At 48.4% G+C, this 22372-nt stretch overlaps 1 protein-coding gene across 1 annotated transcript; it reads right to left on the bottom strand.

The window, feature by feature from the left end:
- Positions 1-678: 678 nt before the first annotated feature.
- DDX23 (DEAD-box helicase 23) lies at positions 679-21323 on the bottom strand. The gene is made up of 17 exons (XM_010385432.2): positions 21223-21323; positions 15351-15559; positions 13910-14020; positions 11613-11706; positions 11124-11189; positions 9230-9368; positions 8812-8945; positions 8567-8679; positions 8181-8324; positions 7856-8081; positions 7408-7553; positions 5287-5464; positions 4186-4428; positions 3324-3475; positions 2982-3090; positions 2062-2236; positions 679-1612 (listed from the first exon to the last, which is right to left on the bottom strand). Exons 2-17 carry the CDS (start codon positions 15557-15559, stop codon positions 1389-1391), a joined length of 2463 nt encoding a protein of 820 aa, XP_010383734.1. The 5' UTR covers positions 21223-21323; the 3' UTR covers positions 679-1388.
- Positions 21324-22372: the final 1049 nt, after the last annotated feature.

Here is a 22372-nt window from a genome sequence, read left to right as displayed (position 1 = left end):
GCATCCCCACTCCTCATGCCCAGGTGTCAAGAGGGAGACATCCAGCAGCATGAAAGGGGCTTGTCCTGGGATGTGGGGAAGAAGACGCTTGGTCACGGCTTTACACTATCCTTGTGCCAGGCCAAAAAGGCCCTAGAAGCAGCTACAACTTGAACTCCATGTACTAGGCCAACTCTTTCTGTGGGGTAAGAAGAGCATGTGAACAAGAGGGGTATGGGGGGAGGACTGCAGCCCGGCGTTCCTATCACCACAGCCTGATACAGCTGAGTCCACCCGTCCTGCACCATCCCCTCCCAGGAGCAATGGGTCCAACTAGGGAGCTGCAAGCAAAGATGCTGAGACCAGGCCTTGGGCACACAGCGGCAGAGTGGTTCCAACTGCCTCACCTGCCCAAATTTCACAACTGCTTTCCTTTCTCCCCTTGGCCTAAAGCTTCCTAGCGGGTGTCCAGGCCAGGGCCACACATTCCGCCAGGCTACAGCAGGGGCAGAAGATGCATTACAGTCCTGCATGGCTTCTGCATCTCCCCTCAAGTCCGCCTATGCACTCAAGATTATCAGCAGAGACCCTCTGCTCTGCTCTTAATGTGACTGTCTCTCATTTTCCAAGCCAACCCACCCCGCACCCAGTGGTGTCCCTCCTGCCAGGGAGAAGCTGGGAAATAAGCTAGAACTAGACACAGTCTTAGTATTCACGTTATTTATTCTCAGAACATACAAACTTATCTTCTCAGAGAATAGAAAACAGAGATTTCACTCAGTGACAAAGATGGACACAGCCAGTTCACCCTGTCCCCCATCTACTCAGAAAATACCCTGGGGGAGGGATGCCTGGAGCACACAGCACCCCTTGGTGCGGGGCTGTGCACAGGTCTAAAGGTGCTCGACTTTCTTTACCATTTAAGCAGGAAAACAGCTGTCCAGATGACAGTAAGATTCCACTGTCCGTAATCCTCATGGTGCCAGGTCCCCTGGGGCATCTAGGGCAACGATGCTGCTGCACTTTATACAGTTACACAGTCAAGTCTGTGCCAAAGGAGGTCCCGTCAGGCAGCCAGGCTTCTGTTCAGTCTGGGCAGCAATGCCAAATGGCTGCCCCCATAGCCTGGCATGAGCTGATGGCCCAGTGCAATCCCAAAGCAAAGAAGGGCAGAGCTGGGCCAAAAAGCTGTGGTAATTTCCTCTCCCTGCCTCCGACAGTGTTGTCCTCTCCTTTTGCAGCCCCACACACAGGCCTCCCGACCTGAGGGTCTGGGCTAGAGAGTCTGATTGTTTTCCTAAGCCCCCATAAACCAAGAATGAGGACCTGGAAAGAGCGATGTGAGGTTTCTGAAAAACAGGCATCAGGTAGCTTCGGAGATGCCCTCAGCCCACAGGAAAAGTGCTGTGTCAGGCAAAGATGGTCTCTTCCCGGCGCTTCTTGGTGAGGATGGTGCCTGGCTTATGCTGGGCATCTGGGTGGTTGGCTAGTTCGGGGGGACAGGAAGACACTGGGCTTTCCAGGATGGCTTGCTTCAGCTCGTAGAACACAGCAGAGTCCTCTTTTGTGAGGAAGGTGATGGCCACCCCACTCTTGCCTGCTCGTCCCGTGCGGCCAATGCGGTGGATGTAATCTGGGGAATGGGAAGAACGTCACTCAGCACAGCCCAGATGCCCGGGGGAGCCGTGTCTGATGCCTCCACTTCTACAGGCGTCCTTCCCACCCCATCTCCAAAGGCGGGAATACAGCACATGCTGCCTGAACCTGAGGTGCCCACCGTGCCCTCTCCAGGTGCCCATCTCCCCTGTCCTCCTACTGACTGTAGTCCCCACCACACTAAGACCCACAGCTGCCTAGCTTCATTCTTCACACTCTTGAGGACACAAGTGTCATCCCAGCTGCTGGGACAACAAACCCAGGTAAGAGAAAAGACAGGAGCGCTTCTCATGGGAGCAAACAATCCCAGACTTGGAGCTGAGGAAGGCACTAACAGCCTTCCATGGACAGCACCCTGACTTCGAGTGGGACACCATAAGGAATCTAACTTCACCCTGGATTGAAGCTGCTTTCCCTGGAACTTACCTTCAATATTTTTGGCCATATCATAGTTGACAACCATAGACACATCTTGGATGTCAATACCACGACCAGCCACATCTGTAGCCACCAAAATATCCTTGGCCCCAGCCTTGAGGTTGGACAATGCAAACTCTCGCTGCTCCTGGCCTTTTCCACCATGCAGTGTGCAAGCATTGTACTGTTGGAAGAATGGTAGAGTGAGCAATGTGATCAAGGAGAGACACAGGAGTTCAGAGGAATGGGACAGACACAGAGGGAGGGTTGGAGAGGGCAGCAGGGTAGGAGAAAGGGAAGGAGGCAAGAGAAAGAATGACTGCAGTGAAAGGAAGGAGAGAACAAGTGAGCTGAAGAGATGGACGAGAGGAAAAGGTGTGGTGTGGCAGGGACACACAGAGTAAGGTCAGAGGCAAAGCAGCTGGAAGAGCTGTGGAGCCAGACAGATGAGAAGTCCTCAGAGAATTAGGGGCAAGATCAGGGTAGAAAGCAGGGATCAAGAAGTTTAAGGAAGTTGAAGAGCTGAGTGGCAGGGACACACCCTTCCCCTCAAGCACCAGTAACAAGAGTAAAGGACACTGATTATCAGCTCCCTTCTGACCCCATCACCTCCTCTCCTCAACATATCTAAGCACAGTTTTACCTACTCTTTTCTATATCCTCAGACTCAAACCTTTCCCTGGCTCCACCTCACCAGGATGAAGACCTAAGGCAGCTCTGGCTGGCATTACTGCAGCAGACAGGGAGTCCCAGCAATTAACTCCATTCTTTTCATTCCCTCAAACCACCCTTTACCCTGGTCCTGACTTGTTGATTGCTGGACAGGTTAAAGAAAGGGTGAGAATCGAAAGGAAGAGCCTAGGGGGCCTTGCTAGATTCAGAAAGCAGTGCCACAGAGGCCAGATTTTGTTTTCCCCTGCCAGACACACCCCCATCTTCTCCAGGGATTTGGCCAACACGTCGCAGCCCTTCTTCTGGTTGACAAAAATAATGATGGGTGGGTCAAAGCCTTGCTCCAAGATTGCCAGCAGCTTTTTCCTGGAGGGAAGAGGAGAAAGATGAGATGCATAATACCTCCCGCTCCAAGTGAAATGCCCAACCCTGATCTGTGAACACTACTTTCAGGGTCTTCAATGCCCATGACATTCTGCCCAAGAAAACAGCAGCTCAACACAGCAAAGCAATTGCCCTGCCCTGCACTTGCACTGAAAAAAGTTCTGAGAACCATTTCATTCTCCACCCTGTTTCCCCTGGCTCAGGTGCCCTCGTACCTCTTTTCTGACTCTGACATGAGGAAGACCTTCTGTTCCACACGCTCATGGGGCTTGCCTGCGGAGCCAATGTACACCACAGCAGGTCGCCGAAGATAGCTCCTGGCCAGACGCTCCACCGCTGGGGGCATGGTAGCCGTGAACATGACTGTCTACGAAAACAAGAGGCTCAGCCCTGCACCCAGGCAGGCATAATTACATATCCCACTGTCACCAACCCAGACTAAAGAATCTAAAATGTGCCGCAGTATAGGCTTTGATAGCCACCACCTTAGAAAATAGTGTCCTCTGAATTCCCATCCTTCCCCAGTACCCGTTCATCAAGGCACTTTCCATTTTATGATGACAGGAAGGCCTGCGAGCATTTGCTAGCACCTGTGGTCCCGGTAGCAGCTTAAGTCTTTGGAATCGTTTTTCCAGGGCTAAGCTAAATGGCTCCATCCTTACGACTGTCAGAGGACCGTACCTAGGCACACTTCATTCTAGAAACATGTACTCTGAGCCCACCTAAGGCAAAAAAGGCCCAATAGGAGGTTGGCAAACTTGTACAACTTTTCTTTTTTTTTTTTTTGAGACAGGGCCTCACTCTGTTGCCCAGGTTGGAGTGGAATAGTGGCACGACCTCAGCTCACTGCAACCTCAGCTCACTGCAACCTCGGCCTCCCAGGCTTAAGAGGTCCTCCTACCTCAGCCTCCGGAGTGGCTGGGACCACAGGTGCACACCACCGTGCCCAGCTAATTTTTGTAATTTTTGTAGAGATGGGGTTTCGCCATGTTGCCAGGCTGTCTCAAACTCCTGAGATCAAGTGATCCACCTGCCTTGGCCTGTCCCACTTTTCCCAGCCCAGGGAAGCAGCCTTACTTGGCGGTACTTATGTTTTCCCGATTCAAAGTTGGCCAGCATCTTCTCAGGGTCCTCAGCCTCATCCGTGTCTGGCTTCTGGTTGCTGACAGGCATGTGCTCCAGGATCTTCTGGACATCTGGCTCAAAGCCCATGTCAATCATCCTATCTGCCTCATCCAGAACCACATAGGTACAGCGGCTCAGCACCAGGTAGCGGTTCTCCAGCACATCAATCAAACGCCCAGGGGTAGCGATCACAATCTGAGTAGTACAGTATAATCATTTACAGCCCAGCAGGTGCCCCTTCTTTTCTTTCCTGTGAACTATCCACCCACTTGGGTGACAGACCTCCAATGCTGAGGAACTTGGACCCCAACCTCTGGTTATGTTTAGCAGTAAAGGCTCCTGCAAACCGGCATGAAATCACTTGTTGCCTGGATTTTCTGAGGAATGAATGAGGTCTCTGAGTAAGATGCAGGGATTAGACAGAGGAAGCAAAATCAGTAGAAACTTTTTTTTTTTTTTTTTTTTTTTTTTGCAAATCATTTCAGATCCTGAAGAAGGAACTTTCTTAGATGGGAGAGACTAAGGGATACTATGAAGGGGGTTGTATAAAGACGAAATTTTTTTTAAAAAATGTAAAAAGACTAAATTTCTACAGCAGATTTCTCATAAAAAGCTCTCCTCCACTTTCCTGAGATGAACGCAATGCACAAAGTCAAAGATTTGGTCTGGCAGAGTAAAGAGTAACAGGCTATGGATAAGAATCTCAGCTCTGCCCACTGCCAGCTTTTGTGACTTCAGGCAGTTATTAACCTGAACCTCAGCTTGATCTATAACAAGGAAATACCACCACCTACTCTCATACATTATTGTGAGAATTAATGAGCTAATATATATGATATATACTATTTGTAATATAAACTCTGGTGCATAAGTTCTCTTATATAAATAGCACATATATATAAACCAGCTCCTTTCTTCATTCTACTGCACATCTATTCCAGAAACTAGAAACAAAGCCCCAAGACAGTCTTCCCAGACAGCAGGCTGGCTGCTAGTGCCTGGGTGACAGAGCGAGACTCCGTCTCAAAAAAAAAGAAAAAAAGAAAAACAAACCTCACAACCCATGCGCAGCCTGAAGCCCTGGTCTTCTCTGGAGATGCCACCAATGACAGCCACAGTGCGGATACCTAGCGGCTTCCCAAACTTGATGGTCTCTTCCTCAATCTGTTGAGCCAACTCACGGGTGGGAGCCAGGATGATGGCATAAGGGCCTTGGTCTGATTCTTCGATTCTGTGGTAAATGGGGCATCCCACAGCTTTGTGAGCTTTAGTTCTTATCCAACCACAAGCCAGAGCAAGACAAAGTCACTCTTATGGGAAGCGATGGGAATGGGGAGGATGATGAGAAAAAAATGCAATGATCTCACTTAAAAATCAGAGGCCGGGGCCGGGCGCTATGGCTCACACCTGTAATCCCAGAACTGTGGGAGGCTGAGGCAGGCGGATCACCTGAGGTCAGGAGTTTGAGACTACCCTGGCCAACATGGTGAAACCCTGCCTCTAATAAAAATACAAAAATTAGCCAGGGGTGGTGGCTGGCGCCTGTAATACCAGCTACTCGGGAGGTTGAAGCAGGAGAATCGCTTGAACCCAGGAGATGGAGGTTGCAGTGAGCTGAGATTGTGCCACTGCACTCCAGCCTGACAGAGACACTCTGTCTCAAAAAAAAAAAAAAGAAAAAAAAAAGTAAGTCCAGAGGCCAGGCAAGATGGTACAAGCCTATAATCCCAGCACTTTGGGAGGCCGAGGTGGGTGAATCGCTTGAGCCCAGGAGTTTGAGACCAGCCTAGGCAACATGGTGAAACCCTGTTTCTACAAAAAATACAAAAATTAGCTGGGCATGTTGGAACACACCTGTAATCCCAGCTACTTGGGAGGCTGAGATGGGAGGATCTGCGCCTGGGAGGCAACGGTTGCAGTAAGCCAAGATCACACCACTGCACTCCAGCCTGGTCAACAAAGCATGACTCCATCTCAAAAAAACAAAAGCAAATAATAAATTAATAAATAAATAAAAATCAGAGATTCGGCCAGGTGTAGTGGTTCACGCCTGTAATCCCAGCACTTTGGGAGGCCAAAGCAGGCAGATCACTTGAAATCAGGAGTTTGAGACCAACCTGGCCAACATGGTGAAACCTTATCTCTACTAAAAATACAAATATTAAGGACGGGCACAGTGGCTCGCACCTGTAATCCCAACACTTTGGGAGGCTGAGGCAGGTGGATCACCTGAGGTCAGGAGTTAAGAGACCAGCCTGAACAACATGGAGACCCCGTCTCTACTAAAAATACAAAAAAATTAGCCGGGCGTGGTGACGGGTGCCTATAATCCCAGCTACTCAGGAGGCTGAAGGAGGAGAATCACTTGAACCTGGGATGAGGAGGTTGCAGTGAGCCAAGACTGCGCCACTGCACTCCAGCCTGGGCAACAAGAGCGAAACTCCGTCTCAAAAAACGAAACAAGGCCGGGCGCGGTGGCTCAAGCCTGTAATCCCAGCACTTTGGGAGGCTGAGACGGGCGGATCACGAGGTCAGGAGATCAAGACCATCCTGGCTAACATGGTGAAACCCCGTCTCTACTAAAAATACAAAAAACTAGCCGGGCAACCTGGCGGGCGCCTGTAGTCCCAGCTACTCGGGAGGCTGAGGCAGGAGAATGGCGTGAACCCGGGAGGCGGAGCTTGCAATGAGCTGAGATCCGGCCACTGCACTCCAGCCTGGGCGACAGAGCGAGACTCCGTCTCAAAAAAAAAAAAAAAAAAAAAAAAAAAAAAAAAGTTAGCTGGGTGTGGTGGCACAGGCCTGTAATCCCCAGCTACTCAGGAGGATGAGGCAGGAAAATCACCTGAACCTGGGAGGCAGAAGTTGCAGTGAGCCAAGATCGTGCCACTGCACTCCAGCCTGGGTGACAGAGTGAGACTCTGCCTCAAAAAAATAAATAAAATAAAATAAAATAAATAAAAATCAGAGACTCCAGGATAGCAAAGTTCTCCAGGTCTTTGCCAGCAACATATACTTCTTTGATATCATGATTCAATTATTCCCTAGTATCGAACCAAGAATAAAGAAGCAAGCTTCCGATTATAGATGTGAAACAAAAACCAAACATTCTTCTGCCACTTTCACCTTTCCTACCCAGACAAACCCACTCCAGCTGGTGCCAGCTGACCCCACCTGTCAATTTTGGGAAGTGTGGTGATCCAGACCAGCAGTGGGATGAGGAAGGCTGCTGTCTTGCCGCTGCCAGTCTCAGCCACGCCAATGATGTCACGATTCTGTAGCCCAATGGGAATTGCCTGACGCTGGATAGGTGTTGGTTCCTGCAGTGACCCCGAGAAAGAGTAATAGGTACAGGCAGAATTATACAACCTGGGCTACCACTGATAGTAGTAAGCACATCTGCTAGTGCAATGGAAGGATGCCAAGTACAGTTCACAGAAATGGGGACCCCAAGAAGAAACATAATCACTAAAAGCTGACGCTTCTACCAGAAAGTGACAGAAAAGGTCACATTGGTACCCACTAGCAGTGATGGCTCCAAATAGTCAAGGAACAAAGTTCTCTATTCCCAAACTAGTGCAGGAATATTTCAGATCTTTTGGGCCAATCTACCCCTCCTTACCTTATAGCCACACTTATCAATGACCTCCAAGATGTGTGGGGGCAGAGAAGAGTCTTTCCAGGATCGGATGGGATTGGGGATCTTGCCACCTTTGGTGGTGATGCTGTAGTCCTCACGGAAGATCCGCCAGTCCCTGTCTGTCATCTCATCTAACTTTTTCTGAGACCAATGACGATCATCCCAGCGCTGCTTGGCTTCCTTCTTACGAAGTTTGCGGAGTCTTGCCCTGGAGCAAGGTGTGAGGAGTAAGTAGAATCAGTGCCCTCCAACTCCTTTCTGTAGAGCCTCTGGGCTCTGTCCAGCCACCCTAGCCTTGATCACTCACTCCTCCTGCTCCTTTTCTTCCAGGGTTCGCCTCTTCTCCATTAGGTCTCCATAGAAACGTGACTGCTCTCGTTTCTGCTGCTTGAGGTCAATGCCTGCAATGAAGCCTCGCCCTAACAACTGCACCTGGTGCCGTTCTTTATACCTGGGATTAAGACAGAGGAAACGAAAAAAGAAGGAGCTGTTACAGCAGCAGGAGGGAAGGGCAGACTACTAATATGAAACAGTTCCTCCTGGACAGGGTCTTTCTTCCACCAGAGGGCTGGCTGACTACCAGTCTACCAATTTTCCATCCTGGCTTGTCTTACTTCCTCCACCTCTGTAGTCATCAGCTCTCTAGGACTGCCTAGTGGAAAAGACCTAGAATTCAGGCCTGAAGCCACTCACAGGGGGTTGTAGTCAATGGATGTGTCCTCAGATGCATCCCACTCAAAAACAAATTTTCGGTCATTGAGATGTCTCGTTCGGCGCCGTTTTTTGATGCCACCCAGGTAACGTTCCTGCCCAGGGAGGGAACACAAAGCACATGAGCCTTGAGGCCCAATTCTCACATGCAGAGATCACAATGGCCAAATAACTAAACCTCATTTTTGTGTGTGGGAGAGAAGTGAAGATGGATCCAAGGCCTGCACCTTAATGGCATGCAATTCCTTGCTCTTATCCTTCTCTTCACGGATCTTCTGCCGCCCTTCCTCATCCTCATTTCCATTGGTCTCCCGTTCCATCCTCTCCCTGCGTTCCCGACGTTCCCGTTCCTGAGGATCTTCTGCAGATCAAAGAAAGCAAAGCTGCAGAAGAGCTCATGGAAGAAAAGAGGAGAGGGAATGGAGGGAATCCAGACGAGGAACATCAAATGAAGAAAAAAAGGGCTAGACTTATGATATGGGGTAAATGGAGATCTAACAGAAAAATGTTTTCTCATAAACTCCCACCATCCTTCCCTTTTCCAAACTTCAGAGTGAACAGGTTTCTATCTCTCCTAAGAGACATTGTATCTCATCCCACTCTTTCCTCTTCCATCTAGGGGCTACACAGGGTAGAATAACGAACCCAACATCTTCCTGCCCAAGTCTTGGAACTGTTTCCTTTTTTTCCTCTCTTCTTCAAGCATCCTCTGCCGCTCTTCCACCTCCTGCTGCCGTCGCTTTAGAGCTTCAGCCTCTCGTTCTGCTTTGGAGAGGAACTTGGGCTACAAAACAGATTGGAACTGTCAACAAAGGATCTGGGAGCAGGGTACAATCACATCACTGATGGGGAGATGGCACGGAACCCAAAAACATTTGCTCAAGCATTAAGCCTGTTGAGGAAAACATAAATAGGCCTTGGACTCGGTTATGAACTGAACTACGTCCCCTACAGAATTCTGTGTTTTTTCAGGCTGGACATGGTGGCGCATGCCTGTAATCCCAGTGCTTTGGGAGACCTAGATGGGAGGATTGCTTGAGGCCAGGAGTTCAAGACCAGCCTGGGCAACATAGCAAGATCTTGTTTCTACAAAAATAAAAAAACTCAGCCAGACATGATGGCATGTGCCTATAGTCCCAGCTACTCAGGAGGCTGAGGCAGGAAAATCATAAGAGCTCAGGAGTTTGAGGTTATAGCGAGCTGTGATTGCACCACTCTACTTCAGCCTGGGCAAAAAAGCAAGACCTTATCTCTTTAAAAAAATGTCATCGGGCGCAGTGGCTTGTGCCTATAAATCCCAGCACTTTGGGAGGCCAAGGCAGACAGATCACGAGGTCAGGAGTTCGAGACAAGCCTGGCCAGCACAGTGAAACCCTATCTCTACTAAAAAATACAAAAAATTAGCCAGGCATGGTGGCGCGTGCCTGTAATCCCAGCTACTCAGGAGACTGGGTCAGGAGAACTGCCTGAACCTGGGAGACGGAGGTTGCAGTGAGCCGAGATCGTGCCATTGCACTCCAGCCTGGGCAACAGAGCGAGACTCCATCTCAAAAGAAACAAACAAACAAAAAATACATGTGTTATATATATTTTTTGCGACAGACTCTTGCTCTGTTGCCCAAGCTGCAGTACAGTGGTGTCATCATGGCTCACTACAGCTTCAACCTCCTGGGCTCAAGCAATATCCTTGCCTCAGCCTCCTAAGTAGCTGGGACTACATATGCATGCTACCACAGATGGCTAATTTTTTAAATTTTATAGAGATGGGTTTTCACCATGTTGCCCAGGCTGGTCTAAAAATCCCTGGCTCAAGTGATCCTCCCATCTTGGCTTTCCAAAATATTGGGATTACAGGTGTGAGCCACTGTACCCAGCTCAAAATTCGTATGTGGAAGCCCTAACCCCTAGTATCTCAGAATGTGACTGTATGTGGAGACAGGGCATGTAAAGAGGTGATTAAGTTAAAACGAGCCCATTAGGCTGGGCACAGTGGCTCATGCCTGTAATCCCAGCACTTTGTGAGGAAAAGGAAGACAGATCACTTGAGCCCAGGGGTTCCAGACCAGCCTGGGCAACATGGTGAAATCCTGACTCTACAAAAAATACAAAAATTAGCTGGGCGTTGTGGCACGCACCTGTAGTCCCAGATATTTGGGAGGCTGAGGTGGGAGGATTGCTTCAGCTTGGGAGGCAGAGGTTGAAGTGAGCCGATATCACGCCACTGTACTCCATCCCGGGTGACAGAGTGAGACTCTGTCTCAAAAAAAAAAAAAAAAAAAAAGGGCTTTTAGGGTGAGCCCTAATCCGATACAAGGGGTACATGTGTACACAGGGAAGACCATGTGAAGAGCTGAGGAAGAAGACAGTTTTATAAGCCAAGGAGAGAGGCCTCAGAAGAAACAACCCTGCTGACACTCTGCTCTCAGACTTCCAGCCACCAGAACTATGAGAAAATTAATTTCTGTTGTTGAAGTCACCCAGTCTGTGGTATTTTGTTATGGCAGCCTGAGCAGATGAATGGAGACCCCCAAGTACTTACCTTAGCCTCAGCTTCTTCCTCAGCCTTTTTCTTGGCCAGAAGTTCCTCCAGGGATAATGGCTGGGCCTGAACATAAAACACAGAACTTTAGTCTATAAAGGCTCTCGGCCGGGCGCGGTGGCTCAAGCCTGTAATCCCAGCACTTTGGGAGGCCGAGACGGGTGGATCACGAGGTCAGGAGATCGAGACCATCCTGGCTAACACGGTGAAACCCCGTCTCTACTTAAAAATACAAAAAAAAACTAGCCAGGCGACGAGGCGGGCGCCTGTAGTCCCAGCTACTCGGGAGGCTGAGGCAGGAGAATTGCGTAAACCCGGGAGGCGGAGCTTGCAGTGAGCTGAGATCCGGCCACTGCACTCTAGCCTGGGTGGCAGAGCAAGACTCCACCTCAAAAAAAAAAAAAAAAAAAAAAAAAGGCTCTCTTCCCTTTAAAGATCAACAAAGCAACGCACGAGTTGAAGATGAAAAATATCCTTCCTCTCCTTCACCTTAGGCTTCTTATCACCATGTTCATCCTCTTCATCCTTCTTAGAGTCTCTGTCCTTCCGAGATTTAAAGTCTTTTCCTCGGCCAGGAGATAAGCTTTGAGGAAAAGGAACAAGAAAGGTCCACATCACTCTTACTTCAGCCCCTGGATGAGGTTCAAGTTAAGCCCCAAAAACAGAATGGAAGTTTCCCCATGACTCAACAAGACTGGCCCACGGTCATCTATCATGTCTTGAAACTCTCTTAGCAGGCATGGTCATTCTGCCAGCTCTGAAACCTAATTATGGCCCTGTCTTGGCCCCTTTCTACCCAAATCTCCTTTTGAGACTAATCTCCTTTGGGAAGTGGGACTTTACTACTGATGTCAAAAATATTTCCTCTAGGCCAGGCACAGTGTCTCATGCCTGTAATCCCAGCACTTTGGGAGGCCAAGGCAGGTGGGTCACCTGAGGTCAGGAGTTCAAGACCAGCCTGGCCAACATGGCAAAACCCTGTCTCTGCTAAAAACACAAAAATTAGCCAGGTGTGGCTGTTTTAATTTTTTTTTTTTTTTTGGAGACGCAGTGTCACTCTGTTGCCCCGGCTGGAGTGCAATGGTGTGATCTCGGCTCACTGCAACCTCTGCCTCCTGGGTTCAAGCAATTCTGCCTCAGCTTCCCGAGTAGCTGGGACTACAGGTGCATACCGCCACCACTGGCTAATTTTTTTTTTTTTTTTTTTGAGACAGAGTCTCGCTGTCGCCCAGGCTGGAGTGCAGTGGCGCAATCTCTGCTCACTGCAAGCTCTGTCACCTCCCAGGTTCACACCATTCTCCTGCCTCAGCCTCCCAAGAAGCTGGGACTACAGGCGCCCACCACCACGCCCAGCTAATTTTTTTTCGTATTTTTAGTAGAGACGGGGTTTCACCATGTTCTCCAGGATGGTGTCGCTCTCCTGACCTCGTGATCTGCCCACCTCGGCCTCCCAAAGTGCTGGGATTACAGGCGTGAGCCACTGCGCCCGGTCTAATTTTTATAATTTTTAGTAGAGACGAGGGTTCACCATGTTGGTCAGGCTGGTCTCGAACTCTTGACCTCAGGTGATACATCCACCTCGGCCACCCAAAGTGCTAGGATTATAGGTGTGAGCCACGGTGCCCGTCCCTCCTTAACTCTTTCATACACAATGAATTTAGCCTACATGGCCACCCCACCACAAGCCAAGAAGATATTGTTATCTATATTCCCTCATCATTTTTCATTCCTATCAATCCCAACAATCTTTCCCCATACCTGCTCTAAGCTTAATCTACAAGAGAATTCAAACAACCACACTGAGCTTCTGTTAGAAGCATTCTGTCCTCTGCCTTGAATTCTAACCTATACTTTCAGGGCCTGATAAGAACTTTGTATACAGGCCAGGCACAGTGGCTCATGCCTGTAATCCCAGCATTTTGAGAGGCCGAGGTGGCCAGATCACCTAAGGTCAGGAGTTCGAGACCAGCCTGGCCAACAGGTGAAACCCCGTCTCTACTAAAAATACAAAAATTAGCCAGGTGTGGTGGCATGTGCCTGTAATCCCCACTACACTACTTGGGGGGCTGAAGCAGCAGAATCGCTTGAACCTAGGAGGTGGAGGTTGTAGTGAGATTGTACCACTGCACTCGGCCTGGGTGACAGAGAGAGATTCCGTCTCAAAAAAAAACAAAAGAGGCCGGGCGCGGTGGCTCATGCCTGTAATCCCAGCACTTTGCGAGGCCAAGGTGGGTGGATCACCTGTGGTCGGGAGTTTGAGACCAGCCTGGCCAACATGGAGAAACCCTGTCTCTACTAAAAATACAAAAATTAGTCAGGCACGGTGGCGCATGCCTGTAATCCCAGCTACTTGGGAGGCTGAGGCAGGAAAACTGTCTGAACCCAAGAGGCGGAGGTTGCAGTGAGCTGAGATCGTGCCATTGCACTCTAGCCTGGGCAACAGGACAAAAACTCCATCTCAAAAAAAAAAACAAAAACAAACCAAAATCTGGTGGCAGATGCCTGTAGTCCAGCTACTCAGGAGGCTGAGGTGGGTGGATCACCTAAGCCTGGGGAAGTCAAGGCTGCAGTAAGCTGTGATCACACCACTGCACTCCAGGCTGGCAAGAAAGTGAGACTCTGCTTTAAAAAAATGAATAAAATAAAAATAAATAAGATAAAGAGCTCTGTAATAACCACCAACAGAATCTGTTAAGAGAAATCTACTTTCATAAGAAGCTGAGTCAACTCAGGTACACAGAAGAAATGGGAGCATTCCCCTAAAGCCCCCTCATTCCTTCATGTACCTGGATCGTTTCCGGTCCTTGTCCCGTCTGTGTCCATCCTTGTCTCGATCTCGGTCCTTCTTATTCCGATCCCGCTCCTTATCTCGTTCTCGTTCTTTGTGCCGTCGTTCTCTGGAAGACCGCAAATTTAAGAATTCACTGGTATTTCCAAAGTATCTTGCTTCACTGCAGCCCTGAGAAAGTTCCTATACTCTCGTGCCAAAGTAATGTTTTACAAATTAGAGAATGTATCTCTCATGGAAATAACGAGGGAATTCTAAGAAGCTTCTATAGATCAGAGATGTACTGTTAAGTATTAATGGCAATGACAGGTCATTGACTATGTGTGAACAGATGAAACTTCCTTTTTTATTTTTTTGAGATGGAGTCTCGCTCTGTCGCCTAGACTGGAGTGCAGTGGTGCGATCTCGGCTCACTGCAGTCCCCGCCTCCCGGGTTCAAGGAATTGTCATGCCTCAGCCTCCCGAGTAGCTGGGAATACAGACATGCACCACCACACCTGGCTAATTTTTGTATTTTTAGAAGAGACGGGGTTTTGCCATGTTGGCCAGGCTGGTCTCAAACTCCTCACCTCAAGTAATCCACCCACCTCGGCCTCACAAAGTGCTGGGATTACAGGTATGAGCCACCGCACCCGGCCACAAATGAACCTTCCTTGACAACCCGGACCTTCATCTTACAAGTTCCCTCTCAACTTTTAAGAGTTGGGTCACTGAGGAAAACTGAAAACACCTGCAGGTCCAACTGGGATAGGAGTAGATTAATGTACAAAAAGTAGATGCCTAGCCGAGCACAGTGGCTCACACCTGTAATCCCAGTACTTTGGGAGGCTGAGGTAGGTGGATCACCTGAGGTCAGGAGATCGAGATCAGCCTGACCAACGTGGAGAAACCCCGTGTCTACTAAAAATACAAAATTAGCCGGGTGTGGTGGGTGCCTGTAATCCCAGCTATGTGGGAGGCTGAGGCAGGAGAATTGCTTGAACCCAGGAGGCAGAGGTTGTAGTGAGCCAAGATCGTGCCATTGCCCTCCAGCCTAGGCAACAAGAGTGAAACTCCATCTTAAAAAAAAAAAAAAAGGCCGGGCGCAGTGGCTCACGCCTATAATTCCAGCACTTTGGGAGGCCAAGGTGGGCGGATCATGAGGTCAGGAGATCGGGACCATCCTGGCTAACACGGTGAAACTCCATCTCTACTAAAAATACAAAAATTAGCCAGGCGTGGTGGCGAGTACCTGTAGTCCCAGCAACTCGGGAGGCTGAGGCAGGAGAATGGTGAGCTGAGATCAAGCCACTGCACTCCAGCCTGGGCGACAGAGCGAGACTCCGTCTCAAAAAAAGAAAAAAAAAAAGCCTAATACTGGAGGCATCAGAAGAACCAAGAAGGAAGAAATCTGAAATGTACTCTCCCTTCCCATGTAACAATACACAAAGTTACTTTACCTTTCTGCAGATTTGGAACGGGAACGAGAGCGAGAACGGCTGCCTCCTCGACGTCTATCTCTTGAACGATGCCGCTTTCTATCTTTAGATGGGGAAGACTTCCGGTCCCGGTCTCTATCCCGCTCTCTGTCAGGAGTCCGTGATCGCTTCCTTTCCTCCTTGGAAGGTGATGCATCACGGTCCTTTTTGTCAGCCAGCTCTCCTGCCATCTGTAATGAGTAGGAAGAGTACTTACAATGTACTAGGCAGTGCTCTAAATTGCTTATATATAATTCACTTACCCTCAAAACAACCCTATGAGGTGGATATATTAGTATGTCTACCGTACAAATGAGAAGACTGAAGCTCAGGTATATAAAGGAACTTGTCTGAGGGCAGACAGGTAGTGGCAGAGTTGCAGGCAGTCTGGCTCCACAGACCATTGTTACTCACTATACTATATTGTCTCCCTGTAATTCCTTTCAGGGTCTCACTCTGTCACCCAGGCTGGAGTGCAGTAGTGCAATCATAGGTCACTGCAGCTTCAACTTCCTGGGCTCAAGCCATCCTCCTGCCTCGCCTGGCTAATTTATTTTTTGTAGAGACAAGAGTCTCACTATGTTGCCCAGGCTGGTCTTAAATTCCTGACCTCAAGCAATCCTCCTGCCTCAGCCTCTAAAAGGCTGAGATTACAGGCGTGAGCCACAGTGCCTGGCCGATTCCTTTTTATATATTCATTTCTAGATATGTACAGTGAATATACCATATTTTTGCAAAAGAGTATTAAAAGAAGTGTTAGTGTATGAATAGTGTACCGCTCCTAGAAACATCCTACATTGCTTACTTTGAAGTTTATTAGATCTGCCAACCCACTAGGATCAGGCAGCACACATACATCTGAGAGAGACATTTCTCCAGCTCATAAAGAGAGCTCAATGGAGAAAAAAGTTTAACTTTGAGATCTGGATCATATTATAATTAGCACCACAAGGAAAACCTGAATTTAAGTGGAGAAACACACTTTTACTCAGATTAAAAGAAATGTACCTCTAGTTATGCAATGGGAAAAATTTGGTGAAGGGTACACAGGACCTCTACACACATTTTTTAACTTCCTGTGAAACTATAATTATTTCAAAATATATATTTTTTAAATGCCCAAAACTAGAGGTTGCAGAAGTCCTGACTGACACTCCCTATTCAGATTTTCACAACCTTGGTCATCTGCATAACCCAGTTTTGTGAAAGGTTTCAGCAGGAATTTTTTCTGTCTCCCTCCTACCTGGGAGACACCGAACACCACTCCCACACTGTCAACTATTCTTTGGACTATGAAATCTAGTTCAGCCAGGAGCTAAAACTGCAGCAAGCCTGAATCTGCAACCACCTTATCATCATCCCAAAGACTTGGGATACATTTCTCACAACTTATTTTATCCCCAGATGGTTCAGCTCAAATAGTTCCTTAAGCTTTAGCTTACAAGTCCCCTTTCTCATGCCATTCCCCGCCATATATCCTTAAGGAAGATTGTATAAAGATAAGAAAAGAAAAATGAACAAGAAGCACTTTCAAAATGTGAGGACAACCCATTTGATCTCACAATCACCTGAGAAGTGACTGACTGTTCTGTATCAGTACATCATGCATATCACATAGAAATAGCTATGTCTTGGGCTGGGCGTGGTGGCTCACACCTGTAATCCCAGCACTTTGGGAGGCCGAGGCAGGCAGATCACAAGGTCAGGAGATCGAGACCATCCTGGCAAACATGGTGAAACCCCGTCTCTACTAAAAATACAAAAGTTAGCTGGGCGTGGTGGTGCATGCCTGTAGTCCCAGCTACTCAGGAGGCTGAGGCAGGAGAATCGCTTGAACCTGGGAGGCGGAGACTGCAGTGAGCTGAGATCACGCCACTGCACCCCAGCCTGGGAAACAGGGCAAAACCCTGTTTCAAAAAAAAAGAACACTTGTAGCCCTAAGAAAATAATCCCAAAGGAGGGCTATTTTCTCTGTACAGCATCCTGGATATCATTCATTCTTTCAACAAATATTCACCGATCACCTACAAGGTACCAGAAATTGTTGTAGGTAACGGAGACAAAGCAGTAAAGAAAACAAAGTCTCCTACTTCATAAAGCGTAAATTCTAGTGTAGCACAAAGGATTTTAAATAGTAATGAATGCTAATGAAGAGAATAAAAGAATGATATGATTGGTAAGGGTATGAACAACAGATAGATGGCTCAGGGTAGAAGTTTTAGTTGACATTTAAGCTGAGACTTGAATGATGGGAAAGAAGGCCATGAAAAGATCAGGGTAAAAAACCCTTATTAGATAGAAGAGATGTGAGTACTAGGAAACTGGGGCAGGAACTAGCTTAGCATGTTTGTCAGGTTTGTTTTTTGTTGTTGTTGTTGTTGTTGTTGAGACAGGGTCTCACCCTCTCACTCAGGATGGAGGGCAGGGCACAATCATGGCACACTGCAGCCTTGACTTCCCAGGCTCAAGAGATCCTCCTGCCTCAACCTCCCAAGCAGTTGGGACTATAGGCGCATGCCACCACACCCGACTAATTTTTTTTTTTTGAGACAGAGTCTTGCTCTGTCGCCCACCCTGGAGCGCAATGGCATGATCTCAGCTCACTGCAACCTCCACCTCCCAGGTTCAAGTGATTCTCCTGCCTCAGTCTCCCAAGTAGTTGGGATTACAGGCACGTGCCACCACGCCTGGCTAATTTTTGTATTTTTAGTAGAGGCGGAGTTTCACCATGTTGGCCAGGCTGGTCTCAAACTCCTGACCTCAGGTGATCCACCCTGAGTGCCCAAAGTGCTGAGATTACAAGCATGAGCCACCATGCCCGGCCCCAACTAATTTTTAAAATTTTTATTAGAGACAAGGTCTCAATTTGTTGTCCAGGCTAGTCTTGAACTCCTGGGCTCAAGGGATCCTTCTGCCTCAGCCTCCCAAAGTGCTGGTATTACAGGTGTGAGCCCAACTGCACGTTTGTCAATTAAAAACATATTTGTGTGGCCAGGCCTGGTGGCTCATGCCTGTAGTACCAGCACCTTGGGAGGCCAAGGCGGGAGGATCACTTGAGCTCAGGTGTTCAAGACCAGCCAGGATAGTATAGTAAGACTTCCCGTCTATTTTGAAAAATAAAATTTTACATTTATAAAAATCAGCCGGAGGCTGGGTGCAGTGGCTCACGCCTGTAATCTCAGCACTTTGGGAGGCTGAGGTAGGTGGATCATGAGGTCAGGAGTTTGAGACCAGCCTGGCCAACAGGGTGAAACCCCATCTCTACTAAAAATACAAAAATTAGCCAGGCATAGCGTCGGGCATCTGTAATCCCAGGTACTCGGAAGGCTGAGGCAGAACTGCTTGAACCCAGGAGGTGGGGGTTGTTTTGAGCCAAGATAGCGCCACTGCACTCCAGCCTGGGTGACAGAGCAAGACTCCCTCTGTCTCGAGGAAAAAAAAAAAAATCAGCCAGGTGTGGTGGTTCACACCTGTAATCCTAGCACTTTGGGAGAGGCTGAGGGTGGGTGGACTGCTTGAGTTCAAAAGTGTTCAAGAGCTCATAGGCAGAGGCCTGGGAGGAAAATAAAGGAAAATATCATCCGGGAACATGGCTTGTACCCCCAGGAGCCAATACTACCTATGGGGCCCATGCTCCTTTGCTCCTGCCTGGGGAGGATTACCTGAGCCCAGGCTGAGGTGGGAAGACTTCTTGAGCCTGGGAAGCACTGATGCAGGGGGAATACTGATTCAAGATGAGTTCAGTGAGCTGGGCAGGAGTCAGATAACGAAAATGTGTTACAGGTCAGAGTAAACTGGATTTTAACTGCAATGGGGATCTTAGAAGAGCTTTAAACAGGAAGCAATCTAATACTTTGGTGACTTGCAAGAAAATATATAGCAGAGAGGCACAGTGAAAACAAAACCACTGAGAGTGCTATTATGGTACTCTAGGCAAGAGATGGCAGTGGCTTGTTCTAGGAAGGTGGCAATGGAGATGGAAACAAGTAGGCAGCGTCAGAGCGTATTTTGGATGCAAAGCTGACAGGACTTACTGAAGGGAGATACGGAAAGAAGAGACACAAAGATAGCTCCTAAATTTATAGTTTCAGCAACCTAATAGTTTGCAGTGCCATAGCAAACAAACTGGAAAAGACTAGGGAAGGAATAGATTTAAGAAGAAATCAAACATTTCATTTTGGCCAGGTTAAGTGTGAGATGTCAATAAGACAACCAAGTGGAGATTCCCAGAAGGCAAGTAGAAATGCAAATCTGGAACTTAGGGAAGAGGGTCTGTAGACAAAAACCTGAGTCACCAATACACAGATAGCTTTTAAAGCCATGGGACACTAAATGATATTACCTAAGTAGGCAGCATAGTGAAAGAAAAAAATAGAGAAGCTCCAGGATTGAGCTCTGGAACACCTTTAACAGGAGTTAGCCACGGGATGAACCACAGAAAAAGAATGGAAAAAACCAGCAGCCAGTGAGAAAGGACAAAGAAAAGTATGGCAACGAAGAAGCCGAAAACATGTTTCAAGGTGGGAGGGGTCAACGTTATCAAGTACCAGCGAAGTGGAGAGGGAATAAGGGACAGAGAAGCAACCACTGAATTTGGAAAAATGGAGATTACTGGTGACCTTGACAAGAGCTGTTTCAGTGGCATTGAGGGAATGGAAGCCCAAGTGGAATGAGTTTGGAAGAGAATGAAAAATGAGGAGATAGTAAATATAGGCAACTTTTATCACAGGTTCTATTATCACAAGGGCCAAATAACCAGGCTGACTCTGGCCATGCTTCCCAGCAGCCTTACTCTCAAACCTCCAGATCTTCAGGTCCTCAGTTCTTGCAGGGCAGGGGCACATTCTTTTTTTTTCATTCAATGACGTATTTACCAAGCATCTACTGTATGCAAGGCACAGTGCTAGGTGCTGTGTGAGTCACAAAAATAAATTCTGTTCACAGCAAGTTTTTAGAACAACAGGTGTTATCAGGCCGGACGCGGTGGCTCACGCCTGTAATCCTAACACTTTAAGAGGCCGAGGCAGGTGGAATGCCTGACCTCAGGAGTTCGAGACCAGCCTGGGGAACACGGTGAAACCCCGTCTCTACTAAAAATACAAAAAATTAGCTGGGCGTGACGACGTGCGCCTGTAATCCCAGCTACTTGGGAGGCTGAGACAGGAGAATCGCTGGAACCCGGGAGGCGGAGGTTGCAGTGAGCAGAGATCGCGCCATTGCACTCCAGCCTGGGCGACAGAGCGAGACTCCGTCTCAAAAAAAAAAAAAAAAAAGAACAATAGTGGGTATGAGACACATACCAAGAAGAGTATCAAGGCTCAGATGTAGTAATACAGGTGTTCAAAGGCGTTTCCTTTCACTTGTAAAAGGTGATGTGGAAGGCTTGGTAGAGGAAATGACGCTTGAGCCTTTAAGTATAAGTAGAATTTGAAGATATGTAATTAAGGACGCGGAAAAGAAGTCATTCCCGGCAAAAGAAATAATAGAGGCGGAGCAGAGGCGGGAAAATATGGACCGATTGCGAGAGAAAAGCCTGAGTTCCAGTTTGCCTGCAGTAAAGGCTACTTGAAGCATGAGAGAATAAGGTCAGACTGGGGGTATCAGAGGCGCTGTGCCCATGGGCAGAGTCCTGGGAGGAAAATATCGTGCAGGGACGTGGCCTGTGCTCGGAGGAGCCAACACTACCCCTGGGGCCTGCGCCCCTTCACTCATGCTCGCCCGAGCTTCCCGGATTCATGCCCCTTTTCTGAGGCGTTCTTTCCCGCCTCGTCCAGGAGGCAGGGGCCACCGCTGTGCCCCGACTCTCGCCCTCTCTGTAAGCTCGTGGGAACCGCCTCCACCGCCCGGGACTCACCACCCTGAGTCTGAACCGCCCAACGCGGCCTCAACGTCGCGGAGCCGTCGCCATCTTTCCCGTTTCCTGGTCGCGGCGATGAACCCCCCCCCGGCCGCAAGGCAAGCTGGGAAGGCGAGTTCCTGGGGCTGGGCGAACAGGCCGACACTGAGGCCCAGGAACTACCAATCCCAGAATGCACGGCTAGAGCGCCGGCCCCAGGCTGCGGCGTCTGCCGGGTCGGCCGGGTCTGCCGGGTCTGCTGGGCAATGTGGTTTGCCAGACGTTAGCGTCCGGGAAGGAAGAGTTTTTCGCGAATAGGCTTCCGGCATTAGGTTGTCCCGCCGAGCATCCTTCTTGGAATTGGCTGGTCTTCCTAGAAACTACAGTCGATGACAATCGTTGCCCGTGGCTTACAGTGGAGGAATTTAAGGGCATCCTGAGATATCTATAGCACGTAATTATAGCTAACAACTGTAGTAACAACAATAAATATCATTCGTGGAAAAGCGGTTTTTATAACAATTCTGTGAGAATGGGGCTAGTCCCATTTTACAGTTGGACAAACTAAAGATTAGGTTACAGGAGTAGGTTCACAAGGAGGGTGATGCAATTCTCCATTGTGTGTGGAACTATCCCAGGCTTAGGAGGACCTTTTAGCAACCTTGGCCCCTGCAGCCGGGTGAATGCCGTAACAACCCCCAGTTATTGTTACAGTTCCAAATGAGCCCACACAATGGACTCTAAAGTCCTCCCGGAAGGATGGTATCTCCTGGGCTCTAGCACCTGTTTTCTCAACATTCCAGATAGAACCCTGGTTTCCTCAATTTTTTGGCCCTTTGGAATGTGACCAATTGTTGAACTGTCTTGGTATTTTTGCTTCTTTCTTCCCCCAGATTCCCCTACTTTCAGTCTTCCACTGAGTTTTGTTGTTGTTGTTTTAACCCCAAATCGTAAGTTAACTTTGTGTTTCTCTTTGGTCTTACGGGTTCATAACTCTTTCCCTCAAAACAAAACAAAACACTGCAATTGCGGCAACGGTTTAGATAACCGGAAGTATCTTGGACCTCCCTTCCCATTTTGCCAGCAGCAGGTTTGTTGCTTGAATTCCACATGGCTGTAGGTCTGGCTTTTCTCTCCGAATATGCCTTAAGCTCTCAAGCAAAGCCTC

Source organism: Rhinopithecus roxellana, chromosome 10, assembly GCF_007565055.1.
Source record: "Rhinopithecus roxellana isolate Shanxi Qingling chromosome 10, ASM756505v1, whole genome shotgun sequence".
Taxonomy (NCBI): Eukaryota; Metazoa; Chordata; class Mammalia; order Primates; family Cercopithecidae; genus Rhinopithecus; species Rhinopithecus roxellana.
Note: the sequence above shows the minus strand (reverse complement) of the source record. Positions and strands in the feature narration are given on the sequence as shown.